General features: G+C 46.7%; 2 protein-coding genes across 2 annotated transcripts; both read right to left on the reverse strand.

Annotated features, from left to right (window-relative positions):
• Positions 1-232: 232 nt before the first annotated feature.
• On the reverse strand, positions 233-2,266 carry LOC120840819 (endothelin-converting enzyme 1-like). The gene has a single exon (XM_040211545.1). It carries the CDS (start codon positions 2,264-2,266, stop codon positions 233-235), a length of 2,034 nt encoding a protein of 677 aa, XP_040067479.1.
• A 7,132-nt stretch (positions 2,267-9,398) lies between these two features.
• Positions 9,399-13,243, reverse strand: LOC120840820 (prolyl 4-hydroxylase subunit alpha-2-like). Its single transcript, XM_040211546.1, has 2 exons — positions 12,326-13,243; positions 9,399-9,878 (listed from the first exon to the last, which is right to left on the reverse strand). Exons 1-2 carry the CDS (start codon positions 13,241-13,243, stop codon positions 9,399-9,401), a joined length of 1,398 nt encoding a protein of 465 aa, XP_040067480.1.
• Positions 13,244-13,464: the final 221 nt, after the last annotated feature.

Consider the following 13,464-nt stretch of genomic DNA (forward strand, 5'->3'; position numbering starts at 1 on the left):
AGATGACCTGCCTTTCATCTTGAGCGAAGGAATAAAGGTAACGACGGGGCAAATAGGAAGTGGTTTTATGCCGTAGCTATATGTTGTTTGAATGTGCATGAAGGCGCCATACGCCGAGTTATCGAGATAACAGTCAATATCGCGACTTTACACATGGAAGCTCAGATCTCGAAATGTAGAGGCGCCAGTCTCTCACTATAGGGAAGCCGCGTCGGTCTCCACTACAGTGATGTCAATGGAAGTCGCAGCGGTTGGTCGGGTTCAGCCGCGCTTCCTTCGGACACTTGAAGGCGTCGGCGAAGTGTGCTTCGTTGGCGGCGGGCACGTCGCAGCGCAGGAACGTCGGGGGATATATCTTTCCCTTGTCGACTCCTTCGCGTTTACTTCCGCAGAAGGAGAAGCAACCGCTCGCAAAAAACAACTGATCAGGATTATACCGAAGCAGTCCACTGCCTTTGGCGATTCTGCTAAAGGCAGAATACGCTTTCTCCACCCCTGCTGTATCCGCAAATGACTCGCTGATAGAACTGAGACCGATGCCCTTGATGTCCGAGGCATTCTGCACTTGTTCCATTACGCACTCTATTTTTCTCTTGAATTCGGCACGCGAGTCCTTGCTGTACCAGTCGACTTTGTCGCCCGACCTGGCGATGTCTCCAAATAGAAAGTCGAACGAGTGCGTAATTTCATGACCCATCACTTTTCCAATGGCACCGTAGTTAACGGCTGTCGGGAGGGAAGGATGGACGAAGGGTTGCAGCATGATGGAGCCGGGAATAATAATCATGTGCCAGAGGGGAATGTAATACGCGTTAACTGAGGTCACTTCAATAAAAACGTCATCTCTGCGAACGGTCACAAAAGGGTCATGTACGAGAAGCCGTTTCTCCTTTTCCGACTGTTTTTGCAATGTTTCCAGGTAGCTTCGAATGAAAGGATCTTGGAAAGAAGGAACATAATCTAGGGCCTGCTCGAGGTCTTTGCGCTGCGTTAGGTGTTCTGGGAGGCTCACTACAGAGATGATGCTATCCACACGATCTTTGGCGCCAGCAACAGTCTTGTTGTCCATCCAGGAGAGCTGTTCAAAGGACTGCTTGGTCGCGCTTTTGACATCGGTTAGAATTTTGTAGGTCAAGTTTTCCACACCGGCGGGACTGATCGCATCAAAAAGAAGCCGTCCCATTGGGAATGGAAGTATCTGATTCACTAATTGCAGGCACCCGAAACTTGTTTCAATACCCGCTAAGTCCAGGCAGCCTATCTGACCGAACGACAGGCCGGGGCTGAGCAACTGAATAATAACCCATCCTACATAGATCATAAGGTCAATAGCATTGTGTCCTCGACCGCGCAGGAGTTCTTTAATATATGGCAACAGCCCACCTTGAAACACTACGATTTCTTTGCTCGATGTGATCTGCCTGTCTTTGGGTAAGTGCTTGTTAATTGCGTTCACCCAATCGCCGGTGCTCAAAACTGGGCCCGTCGCGTTTCCCACGTCCTGAATAGTAGTGCGGTGAGGAAAAAGTTTGTTCGCTAATTTAAATGTAGTCGTCAGAGCCCTGAGCTCGGTGTTTACTGACACTATCCTCTCGGCTATGGCGACGGGACTGATACTGGATTTCGGAGGTATTGACTTCAGACAATTTTGAATACGCTCGTGATTTGTCAGTACGGAACTGTTATGATCTAGACCGCTATACGAGAGCGCGAATCCGTAGCGATTGTCCGTCTTGAAGTCAATGGTCATCTGAAAATCGAATATGACGCCAAAGTGGAAGTCGAGCGACAGTCCCACTAGCGCCTCCATAACGCTAGCTTTGCTGGTTACCTTCAACGATGGCCACTCGAGCGAGTACTTCTTGAGGACATCGAGGAGGACATGGAGGTGCTCTTTCTGCTTCAACTCGACTGCCCGGCATTCGGAAAAGGCAGCCACAGTTTTGTCAAAAACAGAAAGGGAGCGGCGCTGAGGTGGCTTGCTGAGCAGTTTGAAGAGCTCCAGGTGGATTCTTGAGTTTAGATGGTCAAATTGAGACGAAGTTAGTGGGTGGTTCAGGGCCCAAAAGGCGCACGTGTGATCGTACAGACCTTCGCAGGCGTCCACGCTGTGGTCCACACTTTGGCTGAGCTCGATCGTGAAGTCGAAGCAGTTGACCGGGTGGTCGCACCACGGGAATAAGGCCTCGCATGCCAGGTCTGTCAACAGCTTGACGACGAAATAAGTAAAGCCGAGGAAAGTGACCCCCACCGGAGACGGAGGCATTTCTTGGGTGCTTGTCGCAGTCCCCGTCTGGCTGTACGAGACCAGCGTATGGCTCCTGGAGAACGAATTCTCGCGCAAAAACGATCTCGCGCAAACACAGCTCTTTTTTTCTCATCACGTAGGTAAAAATAACGCAAATAAAAATCAACTGAAATCCCGTAATTATTTTTGGAATTGTTGCAGCCAGCTAAAATTTGTCCTTCGACACCATTCTCAAAATACGAAGCTTAAGAACTGTACATTTTCACACACAAAAAAAAAGAAAAATATTAAAGACCAAAAAAAAATCTTAAAAAAAAACGGGGTTAGCAGGTCTCGCGCGAGTCGTAGGCACTGTAGAATTACACTGTAAGATAATGACTCTAGATGTGAATTCCTCTGGTATATCTGTAGCACTTTCCAAAATCTCCGAGGGAGGCAAAAGTGCGCTCTGTGGGACCCGCTCTAAATCGGCGAGTGGAGGATAGACTCGCATTTTTGGAGCGACCCGCCCGAGACGGTCGGCCGTTCAGAATGGCCGCTGATCGAACTTGACAAGCTGACCAACGCCTCAGCCAACTGAGTTTTTTGACGACCAGTCACAACTGTCGCTGTTTATTTGCAGAAATAACAGGCGACTCAGGCCAGGTGAAAAAATCCGAAACCATGGAGCCCATGTCACAACTAACGAGGAAGACATCCGAGTTTGCCACAGTCACAGACCTTCGGCCGCCTCGAAGCGGTGGACCACGTACATCGATCGCCAGTGGTGTAGTTCAGATTGCTGTTAAAACTTTAAAGGGATACTTCAACAAAATTTGAAATATTACCGTCGTGTTCAAAAACAGGTTCAATATGATCCACAATATCCGTAAATGACAACCGCGCGTTTGAATTTTGAGCCTGGTGGCTGTAATTTTCGTTATAAACGGCCCACTCGGGCAAGCGCTCGGAGAAGGCCCAGCGGAGACCACGTGACATCCAACGCAATCGTGACGTAGGTCGTCTCAGGACGAGCAAAGCTACGGCGAGGCTGACGTCGAAAGGATGGCCTAGTCGTTCCAGCCACCGAAGCGGCTGCTTTTGTACGAATTTTGAGTGACGGGTTAATCTTCTGTAATCTTGTAGGGGGACAATAGCGACTTCTGCGACACACAAAGGGCATTCCCGGGAAGAGGGGAGTTCCTCTTGCCCCTCTTCTCTCGTCGTGGCCGGAGGCGAGACAACCTCGTCACTAGCTGTCAAGGTTCCTAGACGGGCATTACAAGCGAGGCGTTAGCGACATCCACCAGGTGCTCTTCGCTAATCGTTTAATTCGTTTTAAAATTCCTTTCGTGACTTTTTAACAAGATATTGGTGTGTTCGATGTGATGCTGCTCCTTTGAACACATATAGACCAAAAATTTAGCGCCGAAATTTGGTTGTAGTATTCCTTTAATGAACACAAAGAGACAACAAACCATTACTCTCACGGTCGTTGCCTACTCTGTTCTTGCTTTATTGCACAAGAGAACGCCGGTGGCATGCAGTGACAAAAAGGTAAACAACCACTAATGGAAAATGAACAAGTCTAACCTTGCGTTGCCTCCATTGAATTTTCTGTCGTTATTTCAATAGCGTCAAATGCGCCACTGCACGAGGTGCATGTCTCGTACGCCCCTTTGAAGCAAACGGCGGCGGGGCACTCGCCCGTGCCACGTGTCTTGCGCTCTCTCACAACAGTGGTTGGCGGTACTTGTTGCGACAAATTCAAGTGGTGAGTCGCCGGCGAGCCCCTGAAAAACGTGCCAGCGGCGCACCATGTGACCATCTCCACCCGAATACAAAGCGCCGTGAACTGGCGTTTTTTTTTTATTCTTTTTTTTTTTGCCTGGGTCGCGAGTAAGCTTGGGTAGCCTTTTCCTCGATTAGTCTATGGTACAATGAGCACGCTGCATTCATCAACAACATAAATTACGACTCTGAGATGTGTGTAAACAAAAGCGCGTTCACAAATGTTTGCAAAATATTAACATTGCTACAGTCTGTAAAGCTAAAAGGATAATAAATTATAAAATTAATGAAAGGGCAGATGTATAAATTAGTGTGTTGCTGCCCGCACGTGGGTCAAATTTCAAAACAATTTGTTCGGATTTCCGATTAACTGTTTCCATTTTACAAGGATCCCAAGGAGGCTTGCCAACGTCGCTTTTCATATTATGTTTATTGTTATTACCTTTTTTTGGGATCCTCAGGCTTCTCATTGCGCCCACCCCCTTGAAACTGTAATGCGTATTCAAGTATCGAACTGTGTCACAATACATAATTTTTTTTTCTGCGGTGTAATAACGTGTTATTAACGAGTTGTAAAAAAGGTGATGTATGATGCAGCCCATGTCTAAGAGCATACTGACCTTGAGCAGGCTAGACAAATTCATCCAAAAATGACGGCTTTCCTTGTAACATACGTTATCTTTCTCTTCATTGTTTTCGCTATCTTGTCTCGGAGCACAGAAGGGTGTCTGTCTCGATGGCTTCGTTTGCCACTCGAACCCGCTATTTGCCGCTTTCAGAGAGAATTGTTTCGTTTGGTTCACTTTCCCGATTCGGATGTGACGATATCGGATATTCTCGACTCCAGCGAAACGAACGCCACCAAGCGGGAAAACCGGGAACCAGCCGAACCAGGTCGCTCCGCGCCCCTCCGCGTCTCTGGTGGCTTTCGCGGGCACGTGTTGTCGGCGCGGTGGCGAGCAATCTAATTTGACGAAGATCCGAAAATTTCTTATGTTTGCCTGAGTGTTCATTAGTGTGGTGAAGCCTCAGTAGATTGTTTCCTTCCATCACATGTTTGAAAGACAGTTTACTGCACAACATATGGTCGCGTACTTTCGATTTTTTGGATGGGGAGGAATCACGGAAAAACGTTTTGATTTCTTGTCTGTTTCGAATTACACTCAAAGTTATGGCTACTTGATAACTGATAAGTGATTTCTTTATAAGGATGTAGAACAGTGAACCGAGGATGACAGACGAGGTGTTTCACTGAAGAGGACACCAATGTTGCAGTCAAGTGAATGGGAAGGTTCGATAGCTGCTTTTCTTGAGTTTGGTTGTGTTCGGTTAGCTTCAAGTTTGAGCCATCCACGCCGGTCGGTCCGTTGGGTATTAATCTTGGCTGCTTTTCGCTGAAAAAGCCTCTGGACCACACTGAAGGAGTTGGGCTGATTTCAAAATTACTTGATTCAGGAAAACCTGCTCGCTGCCAATTATGAATGAGGGAAATTATTTGTTTTCAAATGGTGGGGGATGAGTCTCGCAACGTTAGAAGAACAACTGTTTCGGCCACCGTGATTGAAACTGTGTGCCAATGCAGGCGCATGAAACAAATTAGTCGTTAGTTGTTTATACAGCAGGAGTTTAGTCTGCCAGAACATGGCGACATTGTTACCCACTGTAGAAAAACAATTTAGCCAGTGCAGTACGACTGTTACCTGGGGTTTTTAGCGTGCACCACGCAGTATAGTGATACACGACCGCACGCCGGTACGATGCTCATCCAGATCGAAACGGGCAGGGGAGGTGTTTGAACCCTGGAGCCCTGGGTTCTGCAGCGCGAGCTTTCGCTCTACGTGCTCCGAGCTGGTGTGCGCTAGAGTTAGACGCTTTCAGGCAGCTGTGCATAGGCGCCGCCATAACCGACCTTCAGTTTTTCTCCTTGTTTATTCCGCTCGCTTCACTTGATCATTACCAGAGCAGGACGGACGGGTTATTGCCATTTTAACGGTCTGTTCACACGATGCATCTCTTAAGCGCGCAACAGTTTCGCGACACTCAAGTTTCGCGAAATGTGCTTGTTCGCACGTACCACTTCACGTGCAACAACAACACACACCGATGCACCGTGTTTTGAGTGAGCTCCGAATCACATCGCTATTTATCTTAAGGACATCTTTTGCGAATTTTATGCAGTCAATTCACTTTAATTTTTTTTTTCTCACATACTGCACTACTTGGAGCGATGTCGCGTGTGCGCTAATGGTCTGTTCACACGATGCATCTTTTAGGCGCGCAACAGTTTCGCGACACTTAAGTTTCGCGAAATGTGCTCGTTCACACGTACCGCTTCACGTGCAACAACGATGACGTTTTGACTCGCGAAAATAGTTTGGGTGTTGACCATAAAGTGGCGCTTCAGTTGAAAGCCAACATCATCATCATCACAATTAGCCATTCAGCGTCGTTTCATTTACTTCAATTTACTTAATTTACTCTTAAATTGTCATTTACCAGGTGTTGAATTGTCATTTACTGTTATTTACTTTATTTACTGTTGAATATGTATAATTTGGATGGAGGTTGACAAAGAAGAAGACTGTTGTGGAAGTAAATGAGAGCTGTACGCTGTGCTGGTTTGAGACGGTACTGTGTACGTCCCTTTTTGTTTCCTTGTCTCAAGGTTTTATTTCTTAATTATGACTAAAAATATACGCGAATTATCATCATCACCGATTACGTCTTCGTCCATCTCTGGATTTTTTTCCGATATGCTACTCACTTTTCCTTCAGTGGTGCTTGACGTGCTTGCGGAAGCACAGGCAGTATCCATCGTTCGTGGTTTCGGTTTTCTTTTTCGAATTTGGCTCGGCTACAACACCGGCAGTGAAGTGGTCTTCTCAAACAGCTCGCTCCCCCCTCAAAGGCCACGTGAGAGCGTTTCTGAGCGGCCATTGGCGGCGCCCTCAGAGTGATTGACAGGTCTCGGCAAAGTTTCAGCAAAAGCTCGCTCCAGAAGCGAGGTGTGCGCGCAACCTTTTTTAGATGCGCGCGTCCTTTTCGGACTCGTTCAGACGGCGCAACCATTTCGCGAAACTACGTTTCGCGACACTAGATGCGCGAGAAAAATGCATCGTGTGAACGGGCCTTTAGACAAGAGAAGGTCGGCTATGGCGGCTCAATCTGGCGCGCGCTGAAAGCGTCTACAGGCTCCCTACGGGAGCCAGAGCTGCGCGTTCATCTCCGTAGCGCCGTCTTTCCTGCACGGCATGTTGATTCCGCTCTTCACGTGAATGAATTGGGCGAATAGCAGCGCCGCGCGTTCGAGGCCCGCGGCGCGCTCAAAAGCAGGGGAACGTACTCCGGGGCGTGTGCAACGACTATTTTCCTACACGGCACTTGATCCGGCTCCTCACGTGATCGGATCTCGGCGAATAGCGGCGCGGCGGCACGTGGAAAACAGACGCGCAACTCAGCTAGCTCCCGTAGGGAGTCTATACAGGAACTCTAGCGTGCGCTAGCCCACTTGGCCACCGATCCCTCTTTGGCTTACGAAAAGTAGACGCTTCTTTATAAAAATGTGTTTCAACGGAAGACGAAGAAGCATTCTGCGTAAGTCGCTGCAAGCAGGCGGCCTCAAGCCATGGAGCTCCAGCCATGGCCTCGTGAATGTTTCTCGCGCGCGCTCCTCAGGTCATTGCATTTGCGCGGCAGCGACTGTTACTGCAGGGCGCATGGTGGCACCCGCAACCAAACCAAACGTAAACCAGACCATAGCCTCCTCTATATTCACAAAGCCTCGAAGTTCGATGACGGAGCCATAGAGTGCCCGGTCGCAGATTTGGAGAGCGAGGATCTGGTAGCACAGAGCCTTTCTCGGGGTGTCTGGTATTCAGCGCACAGCTTTTGAGCGGCGAGAACCCGAAACATGGTTTTAAAACCTGACGAGAAAAATAGCGGTTGCCCGAGGAACGCGAGAAGCACGAGACCATCGCTCGGGGCAAGTGTATTCCGGCGTCTCGCCGCAGCGGGGCGCCCGTTACATGACTCTTGTAGGGAGCCTTCATACATTTCGTACACCTCATACACTTCATATACATCGAGGCACCCTAGACTCTTGTCTGCCGCTCTATCTTTTAACTTTCGGGGGCCGCGTTACGTGACGATCCGCCACGCTTCGTCAGTATAGAGGAGGCTATGACCATACAATACAAGGAAATTGCCACAAATTATTATCATCACCATTATAATCGGTCTACGGAATTTGAAGCAGTGCAAAACGGGCTCCCCGCCGCTCGCTGCAAGAATGCTTATTTAAGAAACCGACGACTCCAAGCTCCCACTTTAACACATACCATCGAACTAGTTGCCACAACTGGTCTTCACTTCACAGGCGGGAACCATAAGAAGGCGCCATTGAAACATCTCGTTTAATACCCGCTTTACGGGCACATTTAAAGCCTTCAGAACTAACTCATTTGCAGAATTAATTAATCAGTTTGCGATATCGGTTCTGCACGTGCCCTTCTGCGTGCTCAAAAGAAATACTGCTTGCTCCGTGCAGTATTTCAATTACTAGGATGCCGTTTTCAAATATAAAATTAAACCAATGTAGCTAAGGAAATCTATTTGAGGGCTTACTCACACAGGCAGTGCGGTCATTAAGCGCTTCCATTGTTTTGCAGCCATTGGAGTGAATTTGTCGTATTTTCGACCATTTCCGGGGTCCAGAGCATCTGTGCAGCCCCATGTCCTGTAAAGCTCAGTTTCGGAGGTTCCGTGGCACCTGGCCTTTTTTGAACGCAGAGCAAAAGCAATATGACCTCTACGCAGTGTTACGCTTTGAGACAACGGCACTTTTATGAGTTCAGTAACACAGAAAAAAAGTCATCAGTCAGTGGTTCAATGTAAAAACGTTGAAAAGTGCGTCGAAACCCATAACGGGGCCCAGCGAGAGAGCAACCTTGCAAGCTGGCAATGTCGCCAGGTATAGAAACACAGTACCAGAACAATTTTTTTGTGCAAAAACTGGTTTTCAACAATTATAACACAAAGATAAATATTTTCATAAAATATTTTTATAAAATACCGCAATGTAGCAACTTTTTGCATTAACAGATCTTCGTCGTAGGACTGGTTCATTGTTCCTAACAAGGTGTTTTTCTTTTTAACTAGGGGAAAAAAAAACAGCGCGCCATGGTACGCGAATTCTTGTCAGCTATCAACTGTTTCACGATTTTCTAAAAAACCAACCTCATACTGACGGCTGATAAATTAGACTTCATATTCAAGGAGTGTAAGCACCGAATATTTCTGTAACACCACGCCAAACAACTATCTAAAAAAGTATTGGCTCATACGGTAAAACTGTTAACAAAAGGTATCAACAAGCTCTCGCCTAATTGGGGAGATCGTACGTCACTATGCCCTGTTCCCTTTCGTGAATCCATTTGGTCACAATCCACTTCGAACCTGTAAGAACCGGACATCCCATGTGCAAGGTTCGCGGGTCTCCGCACCTTCTCTGGTTCCAGAAGCTCTCGTTGACGATCGGACCGTCGTAAGGCTTCAGGTTGTACCAGAACAAAGCTGTGCCGAGTGTGGGCTTCACCGCCAGCCTCATATTGATGAAAGCCGTCGCACCCCCACCGGCCACGTCGGCCAGGTATATGAGCATTGTTGCCAGTCGGTTGCCAGAGGATTTATAAATGTCGCCCTGGGCTTCGCCAAAGCCGGCGTAATCAGGGTGTGGGATGTAGTGGCCGCCCAGACCGTAGTTGGCAACCTGGTACATCTCGGCTGACGTCAGCGTGAGTCCCGTGGCCAGGGCGATTCGCCGCGACACTTTGCCAAGTAGAGGGTGCAGGTCATCGGACATCTAGGCGACCTGGAAAACAAAATACCCAAAGGCAGGGTCAGAGGGCTTGCGAGGGATAGGTAAGTGCAGACACCTAATGAGACAAGGGTTATCCGCTCTTGCGCGTGCGCTATAGATTGTGCCTACTCGGAAAGAGGCGGCGCCACCCAGCGGAAAAGGCGTGAAGGAGGGAAACGGGAAGCTACCGCCTAGCGAATCGTGCAACGAAAACTGAAGTGTCCTGGAGGCTGAAAAGGGAAACAGACGAAATGGGGTTAAATACGCGAAGCTGCTACAGCAGATAGCCACAATTTTATTATTAGTAATTGCGTGTCATCACTAATTCATACTTGCTACACAATGCGCATATACATGAAATAGAAGTACAAAATGGCGTGCTACTAGCTGAATCTATAGCTAATAATATGTCTGATTGTATAACCGCAGATCTCGACAAGGCAAAAAGAAAAAAAAAAAAAACTTCTTGCTACAGCAAGACCTGAAAAGGGACATCCTGTAGTAAGATTGCGGAATTTGTGTGCGCTTGTGTGAACTGGCAACTAAAGCACGACCCAACGAATCAAGGTCCCATTAATTAAGTCACAAATCGCAAAATCAGTTTTAAATGTTGCGACACCGTGGATACCCATAAACGTTAGTCTAGGTGACGAATTTGTGATGTAAAATTATTTCTGTTTTGATATCCTTTTTCTCATTGTGGAGTGGCCGGAGTCCGGTCTACGGCAGCTAATATATCCTCAATGCATCAATATCTCTTTTTCTGTTCTTCGAGACAGTGATTGCCTAATAGACATTTATAAAGTAAGTAAACGTTTACCAAAGGCTCAATTCAAATTTCAGCTATTTCCAAGCTAGGGTAAAAAACTGTTTTTCCTGTTAACTATTTAGGCATTTGATTGGGCAAGAGAGCTCACTATAACAAATCTGGAGCGTCCAGTTTACCTCAAAGCAAATAGGAGTGCTAATCGCTGCAATCTACAGATGGAACTCGGCGAATGACGAGGCTGGTTGTATGTTTGAATTGTAGTCATTAAATCTTCGAGGTGTTTTTTCTTCTTTTTTTTTTTTTGGGGGGGGGGGGGGGGGGAGTCGGGAATTCAGATATTTTAGAATAAAGACGGGAGAGCAAATTCCGAACAAATTTTTTTACTACTTGTTTAGTTATCGTTAAGTCAAACGTAACTGGGGTGTCGAGAGTTACCAGAGCGCATACACTTTAAAGAACACATATTGATTGGAAAGTATAATGACCTAGATGCAGTGTTGTAGGCGTTACCGAAAAAAAAAAGTAACGAAATACTTGCTCCTTACATGTAAAAAAAGGGAACGCGTTATCGATATACGTTACCTCCAAATAAAAGGAACGTGTTACCGTTACCGACAAAATGTAATGCAGGTTACTTTTGCGTTACATTTTAATTATGAATTAACACGTTTTATTGTTTTGACGCTACAGGTTTGCATAAGCACCATATTTCGAGAAACCGTATGTCCATCCGGAAACTGAACGTGATTACCTCATATTTTTAGGGTGCCACCTAAATACTCACAAAAAAAGCAGCACACAAATCACGCAAAAATCTCAAAAATTTATATGGCATGGTGTCTAAAAACCCGAAAAGAAAAAAAAATCAAGTGTTACGATTAAGTCATGCGAAGATAACGTAACGAATAACGCAACTACGTTACACGTTACTTGCAAAAAAGTAACGCGAGTACGCACCGAAGTTACAGTTTTGAAAAAGAAACGAATACGTTACAACTTTACAGGAAAAAGTGAAGCGTTAGTGGTAATGTCGTTACCTGCAACGCGTGGCCACCAACACTGCCTAGATGGCATTTCTCTACACAAACACGTGGACATCTGGGCAGCAAACTTGACAAAAAAAAAAGATAGAAAAAAATTGTCAAATAATCCTCTTCCTTGTTTTTATCAATAATCTTTGCACAATATTTTTTTTCTAAGCGAGTGAGTATTTATGGTATTGTTGTGGGCATTACATTCGTGTACAAAGTTAAAAAAGAGCGACATATGTGGAATGACTGCTCTACTTGCGCGATAATGATAAGAGTCTTTTTCTACGCACGCGCTCACATCGAGGCACCATACGAGCAACGCCGCAAAAAGCCGCCGCGACGGAGTGGTAACAAGAGTTATTTCGAACGTTAGGTGAAACGTTCTGGACTATTCGAACGCTTGCAGACAACCAAAAACTAACGATCAGTCAACACCGTCGTTACACATGTTTGTCTCTCTTTTAAGAATTGCGAGAACGTCTAAATTGAAGTTGTATTATCCGCGATTCCAATGGCATTTTTCTTGTGCGTAAAGTTGACTACGACTTTTGAAACAATTCAAGGACAGCCAGGATAATGTGAACATCCATGAAGAGTCTAATGGCGTCCTTCCCTTTCGGTGACGTGCCCAAAATGACCCGTATGTTTACCTTGTTGGTACGCCGGAGGCTGAAACCTCCCTCTGGAGGCCCTCCCAGGTAGACTTTTGCGCGAGAAAGTTTCTCTTGTGAAATACTTCGAAAGATTTCACATTCTCTAGGATTCAAAAAGTCGGGAAAGACGACGATTCTAGGATCTTCAGAGAGCACTTCAATTTTGAAAGGTTGCAACATAAGGAAAGGGTGACCGCCAATGGTTGATATCTTGCACAAGAGCTTGCTCTGACGAGGCCTCACATCGCCATTCGCAACACACATGGACATGTACTCAGCGGACTCTTTCGCTGCATTCGTCGACAGGTTAACGCGCTCGAGGAGATTCGTTGTAGCCTGTTGGAAGTTCGATGTAAGCGCTCCTTCAGAGCGAGCTTGATGCAAGGCGGCCAAGGTCCAAGCGTTCAGGTTTTCGGTGTCTCCCTGGGCAGCGCAACCCTCTGCGAGCTCCTTCAGGTCATCAGCGTCCAGATCCGGAAGTTTGGACGAACGCAACCTTCTCATTTGGTCTACTGTTAGGTTGTAAGTTTCCCGAAGTCGGCATATACCCAGTGCTGCTCCTGTAAGGTCGCTTTTCGTGGGCCACCAGTCTTTAAGCGGGGAGTAGGAGAACGCGTCGTGAAGGTTTCTCGTCAGCCTGGCACTAGCCATCTTCGCAGCCTGGTTGCATAGTGACGTTATCTTCCAGTACTCCAATGGTTCAGTTTTCAAGGAGTCATAGGCTATGGCGATCTGCTCGTTTAGTCGAAGAACGTCGTCTTCAAGCCGGTTCAGACGATGCCTTTCAAGGGAAAGGAAGTAATGGAGGTCCTCACTGATTAACGTTTCCGTGTCCAGAGCAAACCTGAGTTCACGGGTCGACGTGAAGAAGTCTGAAATTCCCCTGACCTTAGAATGGTCCAGAAAGATTAGCATTATGGGCAAAATACACCTGAGGCTAACACATTCCATCGTAGTTTTCTTCTTTCTTCGATACCTCTCAACATAAAGAAATATGTTCTAAAACATGATCACGATCAGAAGCTAAAAAAAAGCGTTCGGAAACAACAAGTTTTTACGCGCGCTGCACTGAATTCACCTTAGTATAGACTACCTTAAATGATACAAGGACGTTTGGTTAGCTTTAAAGGGACACT

The sequence above is a fragment of the Ixodes scapularis genome, unplaced genomic scaffold (genome assembly GCF_016920785.2).
Source record: "Ixodes scapularis isolate PalLabHiFi unplaced genomic scaffold, ASM1692078v2 PGA_scaffold3__209_contigs__length_174095766, whole genome shotgun sequence".
Taxonomy (NCBI): Eukaryota; Metazoa; Arthropoda; class Arachnida; order Ixodida; family Ixodidae; genus Ixodes; species Ixodes scapularis.

Coding starts and splice junctions, on each gene's coding strand:
- LOC120840819 (XM_040211545.1), bottom strand. CDS start 2,266: ATGCCTCCGTCTCCGGTGGGGGTCACTTTCCTCGGCTTTACTTATTTC.
- LOC120840820 (XM_040211546.1), bottom strand. CDS start 13,243: ATGCTAATCTTTCTGGACCATTCTAAGGTCAGGGGAATTTCAGACTTC. Junction 9,879..12,325: donor GCCTCCGGCGTACCAACAAG/GTAAACATACGG, acceptor CAGGTCGCCTAG/ATGTCCGATGACCTGCACCC.